The following is a 19,155-nucleotide window of genomic DNA, read 5'->3' as shown; positions in this document are numbered from 1 at the left end:
AGACCCTGAAACAGCTCACAGGAAGCTCATACTTTACCTCATAAAGAAGGTTAAAGGTTGCTAAAAGGCATCAATTCTGAAACCTTTCCAGCCAGCTACTTCCCTGTTAATTAAAAATTTCACTTCATAATTTATCTGAAGCCCTACATCCACCCATGAGAGAATCGGAGAGATTCAGAAAATGACCTTTGGTTTGGGGCTTAAATAACATGAAGACATTCACACACATTAGACTCACATACAATCCCATCAGTAGGTAAAAGCTCAGGTGCAAAGCACGTTTAAAAGTAGTGTTTATCTAGCGTTGTTTAAAATGTATTGCAGTGGGGATACGTTTGACTTTTTAGCCAATGATACTCTGAGATGGCGACCTGAGAGGAGCAGCTGAAACGAGTGGTGAAGGGGGTGTGAAGGGTCCTGAGTAATGCACCCTGCTTTCCTTTCTGCTCCCTTTTTTTTGATATCAAGTCTGTTTAGGTTTCCAAAACGTCTGGTTAAACCCTTTTGAAAAACGCCCTCTGATTCATTGTCTTTTGTCTAGTTTAGTACTTTTTACAGCCTGCCGTGCTCCTGCATAACTCTGTACAATGATGCAGCTAAAAGAGAGATCTGCAGAGATTCATCTGACTAAATGTGCATCGACGCTGCTGCTGCTTCTTGTTTAAATATTTCAGTTGTCGAGTCGGGAGCAGCCGCAATTAGTGACGACAACTGTAATGCTCAGTTGAATGAGAAGATTTGAATAAGCAGACTCTATCAATGGTTTTAATAGAGTAAGAAATCCAGGGCACAGTGTGTAAGTTTTGGTCCTTTAAAACAAGATGATCAGATGCAGCATCCTCTCTTTTATCCTAGCATTAGCTTTTAGCAGCTTCATTTGAAGTATGTCTTAAAGTACAATACTACGGTATAATACGGAAACGTGCTCACTGCGGCTCCAGCTAAATCAGCTCTTAACATTTGTGCTCATGTCCATGTTGTTCAGGCCAAAGCCCAGTTCTACCTGCGGACCCACATGGCTGACGAGAGTAAAAACGAGTACGCGGCTCAACTCCAGAACTTCAACGGAGAGCAGTGGAAACATTTCAACAATGCCATACCACACATCTTCAAGGTAAAGCAACGAGTTAAACCCAGACTTCACGCCCATGTGTGACACAAGTTCATTGTCTTGTTGTGACTTTTATCACACTCACAGATTGGTCGACACAGTTAATGTCCCTCATTTTTGATATTCAGATTCAGTGACCACCACAGTCAGAAGACTAGAAAACCAATTTACAAGCTCACGTCCATTTTACCAAAACTGTCCAGTATTTATTTACAACCTGAAGGTAATTAGCTTCTTTGTGATAATGGGTTTAAGACTGTTTATGAATCATTAAGCTGTGATTTACTTTCTGCTTGTGTTTGTGTCTGGTTGTTTGGGTGTGTGGCGCCTACTAGAGGGGAGAAGTCTACACATCTAGAGTACTTTCATTTTTAATTTTCCATTTATTATACAGGAAAGTTTAAAGGTAACAATAAGTTACAGTTTAACGGGCCAGACTCAGTTTAAAAACTGTTTTCCAGCAGGTTCCTGTTCTGCAGAACATGAAACATAAACCACAGTCATGTCACATTTACAGGACATTAGCATGGGCTAGGCAGTTACAGACAAATTAAAACAAACGATACAGATAGTACAAACAATACATGAACAAGAAGGTTGCTTCTGTGTTACAGAATCTGCAGGACATGGACGAACGTCGGACGGTGAAGCTCGGGGAGACGTACCGATGTTTTGCTGAGGCTGAGCGGAGAGTCATTCCCATCGTCTCCAAATGTCTCGAGGGAATGGTTTCTGCCGCCAAAGCTGTTGATGAGCGAAAGGTATGTAGAAGAGAGGAGGAGGGCGGTAGTAAGAAGCAAAAAAACTAGAAACGGTCCAGAATAAAGAGGCTTCAACTTAACAGACTGTGGGCGATGACTTGAGAGGAGAGTCAGGGGCGATTCTAGAGTCTGCTGGGGCTTTAGGCAAAAATCAGTTAGAAACGGCTTGGGGCCCCAAACTAGTAGGGGGGGGCTACTGAGGGCTCACAAACTTAAACCAAAGCAGTGGCCCAAAATGTGCAAATTTCACAATGTAAGTAGAAAACCGCCCTAAGGGGGCCCCATCTGACAGCACTCACTCTTGTTGCCCTGCTAAGTTTGTCAATGAAAGTCACCAAAGGAAAAGGGAGAGGAATTAATTGTCTATAGGAAGAAGAGGAGTAAACGTGGACTGGCAGACATAATGGTGATGAACACTGGTTGGAGGGCTCCCTACTGGTCTGGGGCCCCAAGCAGTTGCCTGCCTTGCCTGATGACAAGCTGCACCTCTGAGGAGAGTCGAGGAAGGCTGGATGTTGATTGTAGGACTTATTTCTACTTGTTTGGTTTCTCCTCTCTCTCTTCTCCGCAGGATTCAGCCATTGTCGTGGAGTCATTTAAGTCAGGTTTCGACCCGCCGGGCGACTTCCCCTTCGAGGACTTCAGTCAGAACCTGAGCAGGACGGGTTCAGACGGGACCATCAGCAGCACGCCCAAAGCAGAGAAAGACAGAGACGGGGCCCCGGGCACACGACCCGACCTTAAACAACATCCAATGAACAGAACAAAGAACAAGCTGTGGCTGTTTGGGAAGAAACCAAAGGTACCAGAGGAGTTGACAGTGCTGATTCTAGTTTGTTAGGGTCTTTATTTATTTATTAATTCATAATCATATTAACACCTTCTTATTATCCTCAGTGCTGCAGGGAATCCTCACCATGCAGCTGAATATCAGCTTCATTAATCACATCCTGACCTCCCCACAGAGTCCCTCTACTTCTGCTGTCTATCCCAGAAACACAAACTGTTCATGTTATTTATTCACAACTTCCTCTGACCCACATAACACGTTCACACCGTTCCTCCCATACACTCCTTTGGACCTTGCCCCTCTTCATAAAGAGAGCACGACGGTCAATCATTAACTCTCTGCGCTCGGTTTATGTTACAGTCTTCAGCTACCTCTCACTGTCTCGATCCCGTGTGATGGATTATTAGGGTGTGAGTTTGTGTCGATGGATTGGATACATAGTGGTTTCACATATAACAGGTGTGTCCCTGCCTTCAAATCTTAGTGTTTTCCTTAACATCATAAGATAATCCAGCTTCAATAGGTGAGGATCGAAAGGAAAGAAAACTTATCTTGAAGTAATTTCATACACGCTAAATGCTCATTGTTGACTGGAAGTACTTAAAAACACTTTATTCTCCCACAAGCCCCGCCCACTGTGAACTTAAAGAGCACAGAGGAAATGCAGGACAATCTTTAATGCTGAAGCACCACACATGAACTAACTTCAGCTGAAAAAACTCACCAGGATGCCATTGATCTTCCCTCACGTTTCCTCAGTTTATTTTGATTTCCAGGTTTTTTTAAATTGCAGTGAATTGATGTTATTGTAAAGCAAAAAAAAGCATGTTTATTTCTAGATTTTTGTGATGCATCAGAGTTAAACTTATTGTTGAGTTTTAAAGTTTCATATGGTGTTGCAATACCAACCGTGGCCACTACAACAACAACGTCACCTCACAGCCCGCTGAGGTCCTGGGACTTAGAAGAAACATCAATAAAACCTTGAATGAGTCGGTTTTGGAGTCATAAAAATCTTCTCCAACTCTGTGAAGCTAAATCTAACATGAGTCACTCGTATGACTCTTTTATGACTCAGTGGAACAATGTTGGTAATAAACCACATAAAAGGTGAAGCCAACTTTCACACACAGTCGTCTTCCCCTAGAGCTAGAAATGAGAAATATTTATGATAAAACACAAATCCAAAGAATGTGTCATCCTGACCTCTCCCTGTTTTTTTTTTTTTTTTACCTCTCCCTGCTTCCCATCAGTCCCCTTCTTCGTCCCCTCCTCCACCCCCATCATCATCATCATCCTCCTCCCGTCCCCGGTCCACCGCCAACATTTTCCCTTCGCCCCGGTTCGGCTCTGACCTAGTGAGCCACTATCTGTCTGAGATAAAGACCACAGTACCCAGAATCCCCCAGAATTTGAGGGGCCTGAGGAGAGGGGTGAGACAGGACGTTAGTGAAGTGTTTGTTTCTCTACAGGTTGACTTAATTTTGGTTTCTCCTGCGGGGTTTCTGCAGTTTCTGGAAAGAGTTTAAAACATAAATGAAGTGTCAGAAGCTCTGATTTGATGAACAGTTTAATTTGAATCAAACAGAACTTGCAGACACCCCGTCCTACAGCTTCTCTCATCTCTTCTTTTGGCTCTAATTTCTGTTGTTTTTGTGGGATTGTTTTCCTCTCTCTCTCTTCGTTTATCAGACAGATTTGTGCTCCAATCACAAGACTGAGGATCCCTGATAATTGATGGTTTGTGTGTGTGTGTGTGTGTGTTTGTTTTTCTGGTTGCAGTGTTGTGTTGGGGAGATGTGTCACCAACATCAGGACGGTTTTTCTGATGTTGGTCTTTTCCAGTTTGCAGTGACCTCAGTGTGTTTAAATGTGCTTTTGTGTTTGGCTCTTCTTACGGTGTCGGTATGATTGTTCTGGTTTCACACACTTTTAACACAAACATGATAATAACACCGGCCTCAGTGCCAAGCCAGCGCTTTCATCGGCTTTTGTTTCCATTCTGTCAGGGATATCTGTGATTAGCAGCTTTTTTCTGTCTGGCTTCCTCTGAATAGTTACCTCAAAACAAGCAAATAAAACAACTATACATATCGACTTTTGAGTTTGATAAATAACCAGATACTCACTGCATACTGATCATTATATAGATTAGAAATATTCAGACTGGAAAAGTCTGAAAAGTGTGCAAACGTCAGTCACAAGAGCAATGTGGAGGTTTTTTTTCCTGCACACATAAGACATTTTCACATCCCCTACTAAAGGCAACGTGTGTATCCTTGAGGCCTTATAATCAGGAATGCATTTTATTTGAAGTCCTTTTTTGATTACATCACAATTGGGTGTTTTGCTATCAGCAGTCTTCAGCAGTTGTCAAATTTAAAGGCAGGGTTGGTAATTCTCTCCAGGTACACTTTTTAAGATTTTGGTTGAAATCGACTTTAGCCTCCATACGTGGGGCGGAGGACATAACCGCTAGGCTATCAGCGCCCCTCTCGCTGCTCAACTCAATACACCAGAAAGCTATCAAAGAGGATGAACCAGACCTCGCAGTATACAAATCATTTATTGATCAAAGTATAGTCAGGCCACTGTAAGATGTTCATGGAGGTTTTAAAACATCGACGTGTGTGTTTTCATCATGCTGACCGACCGGCTCGTGTGCCTGTTTTTTTTTAAATTTTCATACTTACATCTAACCATCTTCCTTGTTTGTCTTTTTTTTCACTGTTAATGGTTAATGCGTCAGTGGTCGGTAAAGATGGTAAGTGTGTGTGTGTGTGTGTGTGTACAAAGTAGTTCAGAAGAGACCCCAACATGTAGCTGTAGTTCTTCCTCACTAAGTAAGGCTCCTCGTAGTGTCCAGTAGTGATTTCTCCTTTCCTCGTTAGTTAACGTTCCTGCCCTCCTAGTATCTATAAAACTCTCCACACACTAGCTGCCCCAAGCTCACACATGTACAAACAGAGTTCCTCTGCATTAGCCTACTTTAATGCTAGCTTCTGTTTAGTTTAACATCAGACACTGTCACAGAAAGAGAAGTCTGAGCAGATAAGAACAAAAAGAAGGATTTTCCTTATTGGTTTGAATCCTTAACCCGCAAAGCAATATCCAAATATTTAATATCATTTTTATTTAGCATCAATTATTGACTTAAAATTGTCAGTAATCTCACCACAAACGCCTTTTCCAAGGCGATAAATTAACTTTTAACCTTTAGTGTTTCTGAGATGTTCAGTCATTCTGTATGTTGAGCATCAATACTAAAGGGGATTGTTTCTTTATTTATGAAACAGTCCTTCCTCAGTAAGACTGTCGTTCTAAAAAGTTTCATTATATGGAAAGTTTGTTATCATGCTGAAGGCAAAAAAAAAAACTTTCTTTTGAACCACGTGTATGTGTAAACAACCTGCTGCGTCGCAACATAAATGTTCACAAACTTGCCTTTGTATACCGCCTGTTACTGGAGGATTCCTTTAGAGATGATCTGTCGCCCTCTACTTTGGCACGTGTGTTTGTTGGTATGCAGCGGCGATGACACATCATACTGCGGGTAGTAGCGGACTCAATCTGTTCTGCCATTGTTGTAGCGGCTCTCTGGTGTCTCAGATGTTGTTGTTTACGGTTTCATTACCATATAACTCTACACTCCACCTAGTGGTTATATTGCATACTGCATCTCGCGGACGTGTAGCGTTAATTTCTGAGGACATGCACAACCAACGCTTCAATCCACCGCAGGATACGAAAGGCTGATTTGATGTGTCCGCTTAGTTAAAAGCAGGTCAGGACTCAAGGCAGCAGCGGCTCAGTACACCCCTCCACACCTCACACAGAAACATAGATTCATTCCCTTTCCTTGTGTTTTATCTTCCTGGGATTTCTCCTGCTCATCACTTTACTCTGAGTCGGCCTGTAGTTTGAGGAATGTGCATTCTGTTTCTTGTCCACCAGGCCCCGTCTCTGGAAGACTTCAGTCACTTACCCCCCGAGCAGAGGCGGAAGAGGCTGCAGGCGAGGATCGATGAACTCAACAAAGAGCTCCAGAAAGAGATGGATCAGAGGTCGGGCTTTACCCGTAGTTCATCACATAGTGCCAATCATCATCACACATGCAGAAAAATCTGACACAATTAGGAGTTATGAGAAAATGTTGAAGTATTTTAATCTTAAATCTCGCATCATAGCACCAATCAAAAGGTATTTTTTAAGTCTAAAAGTCTATTTCTTCTTTTTATGTGCATGGTTACTGTGATTGAGTAGTGGACTCTAAGTGCTTCCAAAACTCGGTTACAATAAATATAGAGGCCTGACTCCATCCTGTCAGTCCAGGCAGACTGAGGCCGCTGTATAGATTTGATCGATTTTTCTGGATCTAATAAAGTCATCATTTTAAATTCAGAATTAGTGGATCTGGCATTCAAGTTAAAGTTTGCTGTTTTAAGCCTCTAAACTTTTTGTCAAATTCTGTGAATATTTCCTTGGAAGCCAACAAATATCTGTACGTTATCTGCCTGCCATGTTGCTTTTAGGACTTACATTACACTACAGTTTTTGTCTGCACAACATTTGTAAAGGGTTTTAGAGCCAATAAACGATGTGAGCGATATTTATTCAGGTTTTCATGTCTTGTCTGTGTAGGTTCTCAGTCATCCAGGTCATTGTGAATTCTAAGCTTGATCCAAAGGCAACTGGACTGGTTGAAGATCTTGAAGATGTTTCACCTCTCCTCAGAAAGGCTTCTTCAGTTCTAAACTATCTGGTTGATCATTATCATGCTAATGATGCACTGAGGCTTACATTTCTAGCCCACCAGATAGTTTAGAGCTGAAGAAGACTTTCAGAGGAGGGGTGAAACATCTTCAACCAGTCCAGTTACATGCCTTATTTAAATCTCATCAGCCTTTAGTCACATCAATGATTGCAGCAAAGACTTCCAACAAAAAATAAAAGTCTAAAGCAGCTGTGCTTCTGCATGGCGACAAGAAAGTAATGAGAAAGTTAAATCTTAAGAGTTAGCGCCTGTACGTTACCTCTACATGTTCCTAAACAACCTACTTTTTATCAAATCAATCCCACTGAATCCGGTTCATGTGTGTTTGTGTCTTTCAGAGACGCCCTGAACAAAATGAAGGATGTGTACGAGAAGAATCCACAGATGGGAGACCCCAGCAGCCTTCAGCCCAAAATATCCGAGACCATATGTAACATGGAGAAGCTGCGCTCGGAAATCCACAAAAACGAGGTACGAAAGGGAGGGCCCCCCTTTTGTAAATGGGCCCGTTATCATGGCGTCCACTGCAGTTCCACATAGTATTACACGTTATATTAACGGTCAAAGTCTGCGCTTTCTTCTGCTGTCAGACTTGGTTATCTGAGGTGGAGGGAAAGCAGAGCTCAAGAGGAGACAGAAGACACAGCGCTGACAACCATCATCACGCTCCTCAAGGCCGAGAGAGGTAAACAGACACACACAGATTAGAGAGAGAGAGAAGACTGCTCATAATGAGGATGAAATCTGAAAACATTATCAACCACATAAAGACTCAGAATAATCAAAGCTGCTCGTGTCCTCCCTCAGTCCTGAAGGCAGTTACACAGACGACACCAGTCAGGAGCATCACACACCTCACCACCGCCCCAAAAGTCCACCAGCCGGACGCCCGAGCATGGACCCGCACGAGTTTGACGACGAGTTCGACGATGATGACCCGCTGCCCGTTATCGGACACTGCAAAGCACTCTACTCCTTTGATGGTGAGGACAAACATCACAGACGTTTTAGAAATTCTGAATCGATCAAAATTCCCCAAAAAGTAGTCGGGGAAGGAGGTCAAGGTCAAATACTAAACCTGCCGTGTGTGTGTCTAACTTCGCTGTTATTCTGACTCTTAGGTCAGAACGAGGGGACACTGGTGATGGCAGAGGACGAGGTAAGGCTCATTTGCTATTTGTCATTCAGTTGAGTTAATATTTTAATAACCAGCTTCTTGATTAATGCACATGAACTGTATTTTATTTAGATGATATCCAACACAAAAAAAGAAAAAATTAGCACTAAACTTAAAATAATTATACTCTACATTGACTGTATGAAAGATGGAGGACTTGACAGAACCCCAAAAGTGAAGCCAAAACATTTGGAGCTTCCTCTGCTGACTGTCTGCAGTACATGTCATAAGCTCCGCCTCCTCCATGTTAACAGATGGGACATGGGTCAAACTGGATAATAGATACACTTGTCAGATGCATTTTTCTCAAACATGGTTTCAGTCATTATTAGTTGTTCTTATCATGCTGGTTGACGCCCAAGTGTTCACTTCCCCATGATGTTTAGTTTTAATTTAGTTTAGTTTAGTAAAAATGTGCGGAACAACTTTGCCTGGTGCGAGTGCGCCCTTAGATACTGCAGCTGATCCCTATTGCACAGACTCAAATGGCACCATATGTCAGCGCCCATCGGGGGGGTATTTTGGCTTCATCTTTGTTCAGCATGAGGAGGTGGAGATGTGTTTTCCATCTGTATATGCAGCACATTGTGTTCTTTAACAAATTTTCCTCTCCTGCAGGTGTTGTACATCATCGAGGAGGATAAAGGCGACGGCTGGACGAGGGCGAGGAAGCAGAGCGGAGAGGAAGGCTACGTCCCCACCTCCTACGTAGACATCACCCTGGAGAAAAACAGCAAAGGTGCTGTCACCTACATCTGAGCTTACATCGCTGTCCTCTCCATCCGTCTGTCGCCCTCTCTGCCTCTGTTTTTCTGTCCCTCTCATCATAACACTACAAAAGGAAAAAAAAAAAAAAGAGAGAGAGACTGCACCTGAACACCTGCATGGACATTCATCTTTTCCTTTTCCTCATTTCCCCCCCGTCTCTCTTTCCTCATGAATATTCCTCTTACTCATTCATCCTTCTCCTTTAATATCTGTGGGACAAATGTTCCAGAGGTGAGTGTTTGAGCTGGAAGACAAGCAGGATGTTTGATTGTGTTTGAATGTTTTATTGTATATATATATATATATATATATATATATATATACGGCATTTCTGAGTGTGTGTGTATGTGTGAACGACGTCTCCTCTGCTGTTTTGAGCCCCGTATTAAGGCGACACCACTTCTTTATCGATCAAAGTGTTTTAGATTGTTCAATGTAATATATTAGACACAATTTATTTTATTTTACCAGTTTGTGTTTCTGATTTTGATGTTTTTCCCCCCCCTTTTTTTTAAATCAGAGATGTTTTAAACTCCCTGGTTTTAAGCTCTTTAGACTCACATGTTGACATTTAATTTAAAGCTGTTCTGATTCCTGCTGTTTTTATTTCTGTTTGTGATTTTTTTTTTTAAATTCTGTGTTACCTGTGCCATCCCACTAAAAGTGGGATTACAGTAACTAAGGTTTGTCGTGTTTCAGCCTTTATAAAGTAAATCAAGAATAAGCTGGAAATCCTCCTTTAAAAAGTCCATTTAAAGGAGGCTGAACGTTTCTCACTGCATCATGTATTTTGTTCTCTTTTAATCATTACTCGACTTTTCTTGGTCAATGCTATTAGTCACGATTAAACGCAGCTCTGACCGTTAGAGGTTCCTCTGGTATCAATGAAAGTTGATTCTTTACTTTAGGGAGAAGTCAAAGTCGAGTCATGTTGGATGGATCACAGCCAACACCTCGTAGTGCAAACAAAGGTGCAGTCTCATGGCACTTTAGAGCTGCTACTGCTCTATTAATATTTCCACCTTTACACAGTCACTGGTCAAATGGGTTCAATAAGAGGTGCTACATCAGGATGTGAACCTGCTGCTTTGTTATTTCCACATCTCATCACATAAGAGTCCAAACAAAGCTCCTGGTGTGGACACTATTAGGAGTCAATTTTCAACATACTCGGCAGTTTTATTCCATCCTGGATTTACGAAAATGACGCTCTTAAATTCATGTTTCGGATTATGTGAGTGGAGACGCTGAATTGGGGGCCATTCTGTCCAACTAAAAGACTTCAGGAAGGACTTGACTTAGCTATTGGAAGTTCGCCCTTTCAGTTCGTTGATCACTGTTTTAAAGAAACCATTTCACTTTTTTTTAGCTGTTGCCATCTTATAGTGCTTTTGATCCAGATGTTACAATATTTGGACGAGAGGGTCCATACGCATCGGCCTCTATCCTGATTATCAGGCGGCCATGGCAGCAACATGTTGATCAGAATGAAGTCACAAGCAGACCCTGCTTTGTCTTATTTTTGATTTCTTTGGGTGTTACCATCTGATGCAGACCATCAAATGTCTCTGGCTGCATCAACATACCAAAGCTGCAAAACATTTTACGTAAAGGAAGGTTGGTTGCTAGGCTACCAAACTGACTCAAACACCCAATTCATGAGGCTAAAGTTTAATAAGTGCACACACATTTGGCATGGCATGATTTATAAGTCTGCAAATTTCTTTTTTTTTTTAAATAGCTACTGTCCAGTTTGACTAACGCTGACGTGATTGGCAATCAGATCTGTTGGGAGCGATGTCCTCTCCTTGAATACATTTTATTATTAGTCATCATGATCATGATGTAGACAGACAGAAGCAGGAGTTTACTGAGTGAAGCATCCAAACCTCAATGGAAAACCTGATCAACAGTTCATTGTAAAAACACAAAACCTCCATCTCAACCTCAACAGTGTTTGTTCCTCTGCGTCTTGTAGTAACTTGCTCTCTCCTCCTCTATGTGACCGCAGGTTCCTGAGGGCTGCAGGGTGGCCCGGGCGATTTGATTGGCTGGTGGAGGGCTCTCACGCTGAAGGCTGATTATTGGTGGTGGGGGTGGTGACAAAGAAAGAGAGAGAGTAATGAGTGGACTAAGTGGGAAATGAAGTCGGGTGGGGGGCAGGTTTGCACGTCTGCATGCTCACTCATCCTTAATCAGCAAAGCACTCTGGGATACTAGGGAAGAGTTTTGAGGAGAGTCTAGCAGGAGAGTAGATGATCTCGATGAAGCCAAAAATCACGCATTAATATCTCTCAATTTGTAGAAGTCCAACCCAGACCTGCAGGAGCTTCTCCTAGTTAATGCAGCCTTTAAGAACTCTTCAGACACTCTCGTCTTCTCTGCATCCAGCTGCTGAAGTTTGACTTTTTTAAACTAGCAGAAGAGGCAGAAAAGAGGAACGTTTGTTAAAATTCCCTAAAATAAACTTTTGCTCAACCATTCGTTTTAAAACTCAGGACATCATCACAATGTTTTTAAGGTCAGTTACGGTTTTTGCTACTAACAAAATCATTGTTGCTCTGCTCCAACTCATTCCTGTCATCATCATCATCATCATCTGTGCTCCGTTGGCGATGTCTGCCTGCCTGCCTGCCTGAGCCACTCTGCTCCTCATGCCTGCCCTCACCGTCTCACAGTCGCATGTCCTTAACGTGTCCCAAACATGATCAGGTGTCTTTAACTTCAAAGTGTGTGTGCTTCTGTGGGTGTGAGTTTTGTGTTGAATGTCATGGTGAATGTGTTTAATAAAAAAGTCCAGCATGAGTATGATTTTATTTCTGTGCGTTGAATGTTTCCCAAACAGCCTTCTGGGTAAAATCAGAGCAGAAAAGCAGGACCTCTCTACCACTCTTTCTGTCCCCACCTTCCTCTCCTCTTTTTCCTCGGCTGTAATTCCACCAGTCGACCAGCAGATGGAGACCTTCCCTCACCAAACACCAGCTCAGCGCTGAGCAGGACTGACCCCGCTTTAATCAACACCACCAAACATGAAGAGGAACTTCAGACTCTGCCTTAAAAAAAATCACGTTGTTTTACTGTGGAGGGATTATTCCAAACATGTCAGGATTTGTCTGCGTGACTACATTTCCCATCAGCCACCTGGGCTCAGCTCTACCAGCCCTTTTAAAAGGACTCTATGTCTTACATGAATATGTTTTTATCCCATTTTAATCAGTTGTTATTGTGAATGTGATGACACACACTCGCATGTATCACCTACATGTACTCGCAGGTACGGAAAGCCAAACAGGACAAAAACCACGTCCGCGTATTTGACTTTCCATACGCGTGCAAATGTGGTTAAGAACCCATTTCCAAATAAGTTGGGACATTGTGTAAAATGTAAATGTATATATTTTTTATGCCTTTTTAAAATAGGACAGTGGATAGAGAGTGAGGAATGACATGCAGGGAAGTAGCTGCAGGTCGGATTCTAACCCGGGCGGTCCGCTTGGAGGGCTAATGCCTCCGTACATGGGGTACAACGTAACCGCTAGGACATCTTCACCCCTTTTATTTACATGTTACTCAACGTCCCAACTTTTCTGGGGGTGTAGCTGTACATGTGTGTGTGTGTTACATACATGTTGTTGGTTATTACCATCGAATGATTTGTACATATTAACATCTTAATGTAATGCTGAATGTGTTTCCATGGTGATTGTTTTTAAGGTTTGTTTGATTGTCACAAGGTTTGAATTGAACTGACGCACTTTGCCCTGAAGTACTACAGCATTTGAATCGGATTGATTGATTGAGTGAATGAAGGTGTGTGTGGTCGGCTGAGAAGAGGTGTGAACTTTACGAATGTGACAAAAAGAAGAAAGGAAAAAAAAAACAGCTCCAGAAATTCTCTCTTAAAATCCTTTTTATACTGATTTTTTTTTGTAAACTCTTGACGAGCACAGACCTGCTCGTTTTAGCATGATTTTCTACGTCTGTGTCTCTCTGGTGTTTGTTTTTGAACCGTTCACTCTTTTTCTTCAGTAGACGAGCAGAACCACACATCTCAAGTCAAGGCTAGACTTCATTTTCATGCTATTTAAGACAAAAAAAAATGCCACTAATGACTCTGCGTTTGTAGATCCAAACAGCAGGTGGCAGCACCTTTGCTGTGTCTGTGTTTCTAAGAAGAAGCTGTGAAATGTACAGAATGATGCTGTAGGTGTTGTTACTTGAACTAACCACGATGCCCCACCTTTCTTCTTCTGTTGGCCATCGTTTTTGCACCAGAAAATTGTGGAAAGATTTTTAACATTAACTGACTTGTGCTTCCCTTAATGCAGATTAAAAGAACGAGAAAGTATTATTTTTTTTATTTTTTTTTATTGCTTTTGGACCCTCTGATTTCAATCTTTAAATGAACTTACCTAAGCTAGCATTCATACTTACTCTACATCAAAGAGTTGAAGGTGACGGGTGTGACGGAGAAGACTGCGGAAAAAATCACCTTCAGACGTGTGAGCTTTGAATCAATATTCTCAAAAACAATCTCTGCTAAAAGAATATCTCCTGAAATATCCAGCCAACATTTTTATACTCACTCCATATCAATTTGGTTCATTTTACTTGGGGATGCAAAAAAGCCCAGATTTAAAGGTCACATATTCTCCTCCTCTTCAACCAGTTTAACTAAGTCCCAGAGCTCCCCAAAACATGTCTGTGAAGTTTCTTGTTCTAAATCCACTCTGATCCTGTATTTGATCATGTCTATAAACTCCTCTATTTCAGCCTTGCTCAGAACAGGCTGTTTCTGTGTATGTACCTTTAAATGTAAATGAGCTGTGTCTGACCACGCCCCCTCTCTGGAAGGGCTTTGGTGTCTCGGTCTTTCTCGCTTCTTGTCCTATTGTTTACGGTGAGAAGGCAGACTCAGAGGGCAGAACAAACACCTAGCTGTGGGAGTGTCACCCACCTGGGGGAGGGGCTACTGCCCTTTGTGATGTCACAAAGGGAAAATCTCCAAATGGCCTGTTTGAGCACACATTTTCTAAAAAGTGGAGGAGGCAAAAGATGGACTTTTCTCATAATTGGGGGATTTCTAGACAGACTATAGGGACACATTAGTATTAGAGAAACATGGTGAAGTGTAATATGTGACCTTTAAGTTTCTGCAGTTTTTGCTTTTCATGATGATACATGATGAAACGTGTACACGGATCAATCGATGCTTTTCTGACGATTTGGTTATTCAAACAGGTTGCTTTAGTTCTGCTAACTAAATGTAACTGTAATAAGAGATTCAAGGGGTTAAGTATCATACATTAGAGTGAATTAGAAATCTGGTTTTAATCCATTACACCTACATCTAATTGTTTTTTAACAGAAGCCCTGAGAGATGTTTTATTTATCTCGTTAAATCAGGATAACAAAAACCTGAATTTCCTGACAGCGAGTTAATCTCAGTGGTTTTCTTGAGCTCTTAAGAAATTGTCACACTTAGGGCTTTTGGTGTTTTTGCATTATCAATTAATTGTTTATATTTAAATAAAAAGAAAAACAGCAAATAATGCCTATCAAAGGTTTTATGTCTTCCAATGCAAGTTTCCTTCAACAAATATTCCAAACCCAAAGAGTTTTATCAACCCTATCATATAAAATGCAAATCCTCACATTAAAGGAAGAATGTGCAACTTTTTGATCCAGTAGATGTCGCCCTTGAGCTCCAGCATGAAACCAAAACAAACTCTCCTCCTGCGATACACCTCCAACCCCAAGCAACACCTCAAAGCAGCCGACAAAATTGTCCTTTGCTCGAGCTGTAATCGCCTGTGTCCTGCATTGATGTGTTAGCATGCTAATGTTAGCACGCTTTAGTTAGCTCAGAGCTTCACATTGTACATAAATTGACACAGAATGACCGTGATCTAAAGACACTTACATGACATCCAAATAAGCAGTGAGTATGTTCTTCTTCTCTCTAGTCCTTGACTAAAACAGCTTTATACACAAGGCCGTCCCGTCCATGTAAACATGATGTAAACATGGCTCTGACAACAACACAGCCAGCGGGACTTGAGCTTCTCACTCATTGTAGACAGTCATGACTCAGAGAGACATTTACACAGGATATACTAGATTTCTTCTGTATTTATGGGTAAAATGCAGCACATTCTTCCTTTAAAGGAGCTGAAACCTGCGAGTATTTTAGTCCTGTAAGGAGTAAGGAAGTGAAGATGCTGATGAGGTTTGAGGTTTTTGTCAGTATCCTCGCAGGGCTTTTTATTACGGACACTTTGCAGACGGTTAACTCCAATTCTTCCATTTTTCCATCAGATTTTCCTTCTGAAGGTCAGCGTATTTGGAGTGTAATGTCCCTTTAATCAAATGAAAATGATGTCAGTACTAACAAACAGCCTTTTAAAACTCACTTAAATGTTTGATTCAGTTCCTGTATATATTAATATTCATGTAAAAAAAACTGTGAGCTGAGTATTTAAAGCCGCTGTGCTGTAATCATGAATATTATGCAAAAAAAAAACAACATACAATTCATCTTTGAGATTGCAGATCTGAAAGTTTGCTGTGAGTTCTCATAGAGACCAACCAGCAAAAGAAGAAAAAAAAAAAGACATCTTCTACATTCCTCCTATTTTGAAATACTCTGATCACCATGTGCGTCCTGTGGGGAAACAAAAACTCTTCTAACAAACATGTACAGATGTTCTCCAGCTGTTAAACTGGAGACAAACCGTTTTAAATCACAGTGAATAAAACCATGAGCAGGTACAACGTGAGTTCAACCATCACATCATGTAAAGTCGTGTGTTTTTACCATGTTGTATATGTTGTAAGAATAATAACCAATGGCAGTACTTCTTCCCTCCCCATAATGTTGTGCACATCTTTTTACTTTGAATGTTGTCAGACACTTTGTGAGCATAATGTTTTTTTTCTTTCCTCTGAGATATTGTTCTAATAAAATAAGCAGCAATGAAATGTGGAGTGGGAGTTTTCTTTTTTTGTGTGTACAATTTTACGGATCAGGAAAACGAGAATTGATGATGGAAACATGTGGTTTAAGGTTAAACAAACACTAGGTTTGTATGTTGAAATCTGTTTAGATAATTGTCAATTTTCCAATAAATTAGTTATTTATAATCTGATATAAGTGCAGCTTTGGGTACTTGGATATCCAGTTGTTCGCCACTCAGAGATGACTTATAAAGGAAAGAGTTGTTGCAAACTCAGCTTACTAACAAATGTCCTGTTTACGTAGGAGGCCCGTTATACTAGAGGAAGATCAGAATATCCAGAAAGGCTTAATCAAAAGAGGCTACGTGAGTGGCTGTAGCTCAGTGGGTAGAGTCGGTCGCCTCTCAACTTGGAAGGTTGGGGGTTCAATCCCCAGCTCCTGTGGCCACATGGTCTTGTCCTTGGGCAAGACACTTAACCCCAAGTTGCTCCGTAGGTGTAAATGTGAGTGTGGCTGGTCTGTCTCTGTATTTCAGCCCTGTGATTGACTGACAAAGAGTCCAGGGTGTAACCCCGCCTCTCGCCCAATGACAGCTGGGATCAGCTCCAACCCCCCCTGCGACCCGGTGTTGGCGTTAGGAAATATTTTCTTTAAATGTGTAAGAATAATCTCATGAAGGATGGGCACTGGCACCCTCATGTGGTGTCTTTGGGTAATGACACACAAAAGGGCTTCTGGCTCATCCTGAATTTTTAATCAGCTAAATGTAGATCTGTTATTTCCTATGTGACAACTGTGTCCTTTATGTTTGTAAGATGATCAGTGAGTTCTTCTTTTTGCCATCCTGTAGTCTGTCCTGTGATTGTAAATGTGTTTTGTTTTTTTGTCACCACCTGCTTCAGGACTACAGAGGAAATGTGGCTTTTGTGCTACTTATTTACAAGGATGCAATTTGCTGATATTTTGATTATTCATTTAAAGAAAAATGTAGACGTTCACAACAATAGTTCACATACTTAACAGCATATTTATTTAATCTTAAACCACAGTAGTTCATCAATATATAAACATAATAAAATCAATCTTTTTACAGTCAGTCCTCTACAGAGAATATGTACAGTCTATTATTGACATGCTAATGTTTCAAATATGTACAACTTTAATCTCTGGCACATTAATATATATATTTATATATATTTTAAACCGCTTAATTTTAAGCAGAAGCAAAAATATTTCCATCTGTTAAAGAAAAAACACTTTAAGCTACATTTAGTCGTGAACAGAAAGCACAAGTCTGATCTCCTGCTCCAACGTGAACACAGTGACAGAAAGATTGGTGGAAACCTTGATCAACATTAAATCATTTGATATACGTAACATCTTTATCTTCACAATCTCTTGACTTTGTATTGCTTTTTAAAGGTCTCATATGCAAAATCCTAGTCTGTCTACAAAGCCCCAAATTATACAGCCATCCTCTCCGTCTTTTGTCTGCTCCACTTTTTTAGAAAATGTGTGCTCAAACAGGCCGTTTGGAGATTATCCCTTCATGACATCACAAAGGACAGTAGCCCCTCCCCCAGGTGGGTGACACTCCCACAGCTAGGTGTTTGTTCTGCCCTCTGAATCGTCCTTCTCACTGTAAAGAATTGTGCATGGTGCAAGAAAGCCCGAGTACACCCAAGCCCTTCCAGAGAGGGGGCGTGGTCAGACTCAGCTCATTTGCATTTAAAGCTACATACACAGAAACAGCCTGTTCTGAGCAGGGCTGAAATAGAGGGGTTTATAGGCATGATCAAATACAGGATCAGAGTGGATTTAGAACAAGAAACTTCACACATGTGTTTTGGAGAGCTCTGAGACTTATTGAAACTGGTTGAGAAGGAGTAAAATATGTAACCTTTAAAGAAGCAGCCTATTTGATTTTGTAACACAGATCACAATGAGATAAATGAAGCCAAAAAACCTCCAGGTAGGAAGGACCTGTATCCTCTTTTGAACGTATATTCACAAGTTGTTTCTCTTCAGATTATGTACACAGATAGGATAATAGGATAATACTTTATTGATCAGTATCAGATGCAGACTTTGTTGTTAAATATCCTTCTTTTATAAAGTTCGATAAGAGGATTTTCTGACATGTCACAGTCGGATGTGTCACAAGATGTAGATTCTGTTTCTCCTGAAGACTTTGTAAAGTCATGATTTATGATATCGACTCAGTTGTGCAATTTTCTTCAGCCTACCCAAAAGAGCACATGTCACTCTGCTGTTCATCTCTCTCCACTGGCTCCCATCAAATTTAAAACTCTGCTGCTCGCTTAAAAAACATCGACAAAAACGGCTCCTCTTTACCTAAACTCTATAATCCAGGTCTGCACTCCCTCCATCCCAATACGCTCTGCCAATGAAAGGCGTCTGATCCAACCTTCACAACAGGGTCCTAAGTCTCTAACCAGACTCTTCTCCTCTGTCGCCCCCCGGTGGTGGAACGAACTTACAAAATCCATTCGATCTGCAGAGTCCCTTTGCACCTTTAAGAAAAAGCTAAAGACCCAGCTCTTTCATGAATACCTACGACCTTAATGATGATGATGATGACTCTGATGATGATGATGATGGTTTTTGTTTGATAGTGACAATGATGTTAAGACAAGAGCAGCTGTCAATGTTGTGCTTCACCTCTGGTTACTTCCTGTCAGAACCTGTGTGTCCGATCGGACTTAAAGCTGATCGTTTGCACTTACTGACGTTGTTTCCTCCTCTCTAGATCCTTACTTGTGTTGTACTTACTCTGCATAAAATCGTCTGCGAAG

The 19,155-nt window shown here is 41.3% G+C and overlaps 2 protein-coding genes across 3 annotated transcripts in view; one reads left to right on the top strand and one right to left on the bottom strand.

Annotated features, from left to right (window-relative positions):
* Positions 1 to 15,907, top strand: part of fnbp1l (formin binding protein 1-like) — a 52,915-nt gene extending 37,008 nt beyond the window's left edge. Inside the window, exons 7-16 of one of the 2 annotated variants that reach the window (XM_061034298.1) lie at positions 986 to 1,114; positions 1,726 to 1,872; positions 2,444 to 2,674; positions 6,617 to 6,726; positions 7,775 to 7,907; positions 8,027 to 8,121; positions 8,244 to 8,419; positions 8,558 to 8,595; positions 9,232 to 9,352; positions 11,393 to 15,907. In XM_061034298.1, coding sequence (XP_060890281.1) covers positions 986 to 1,114; positions 1,726 to 1,872; positions 2,444 to 2,674; positions 6,617 to 6,726; positions 7,775 to 7,907; positions 8,027 to 8,121; positions 8,244 to 8,419; positions 8,558 to 8,595; positions 9,232 to 9,352; positions 11,393 to 11,400 — 1,188 coding nt within the window. In that variant the 3' untranslated portion in view covers positions 11,401 to 15,907. Of the gene's footprint in view, positions 1 to 985; positions 1,115 to 1,725; positions 1,873 to 2,443; positions 2,675 to 6,616; positions 6,727 to 7,774; positions 7,908 to 8,026; positions 8,122 to 8,243; positions 8,420 to 8,557; positions 8,596 to 9,231 lie in introns of both variants that reach the window. The other variant, XM_061034297.1, reaches the window with a different exon arrangement.
* Positions 15,908 to 17,346: 1,439 nt separating this feature from the next.
* bcar3 (BCAR3 adaptor protein, NSP family member) overlaps positions 17,347 to 19,155 on the bottom strand; it is a 76,081-nt gene continuing 74,272 nt past the window's right edge. Inside the window, exon 17 of the mRNA XM_061034816.1 lies at positions 17,347 to 19,155. This exon is cut by the window's right edge and continues 626 nt beyond it. The gene's annotated coding sequence lies outside the window, so the exon portion shown is untranslated.

This window comes from Labrus mixtus, chromosome 3, assembly GCF_963584025.1.
Source record: "Labrus mixtus chromosome 3, fLabMix1.1, whole genome shotgun sequence".
NCBI classification, from domain to species: domain Eukaryota; kingdom Metazoa; phylum Chordata; class Actinopteri; order Labriformes; family Labridae; genus Labrus; species Labrus mixtus.
The sequence above is the reverse complement of the archived record's forward strand: the minus strand, read 5'-3'. Positions and strand labels throughout refer to the sequence as shown.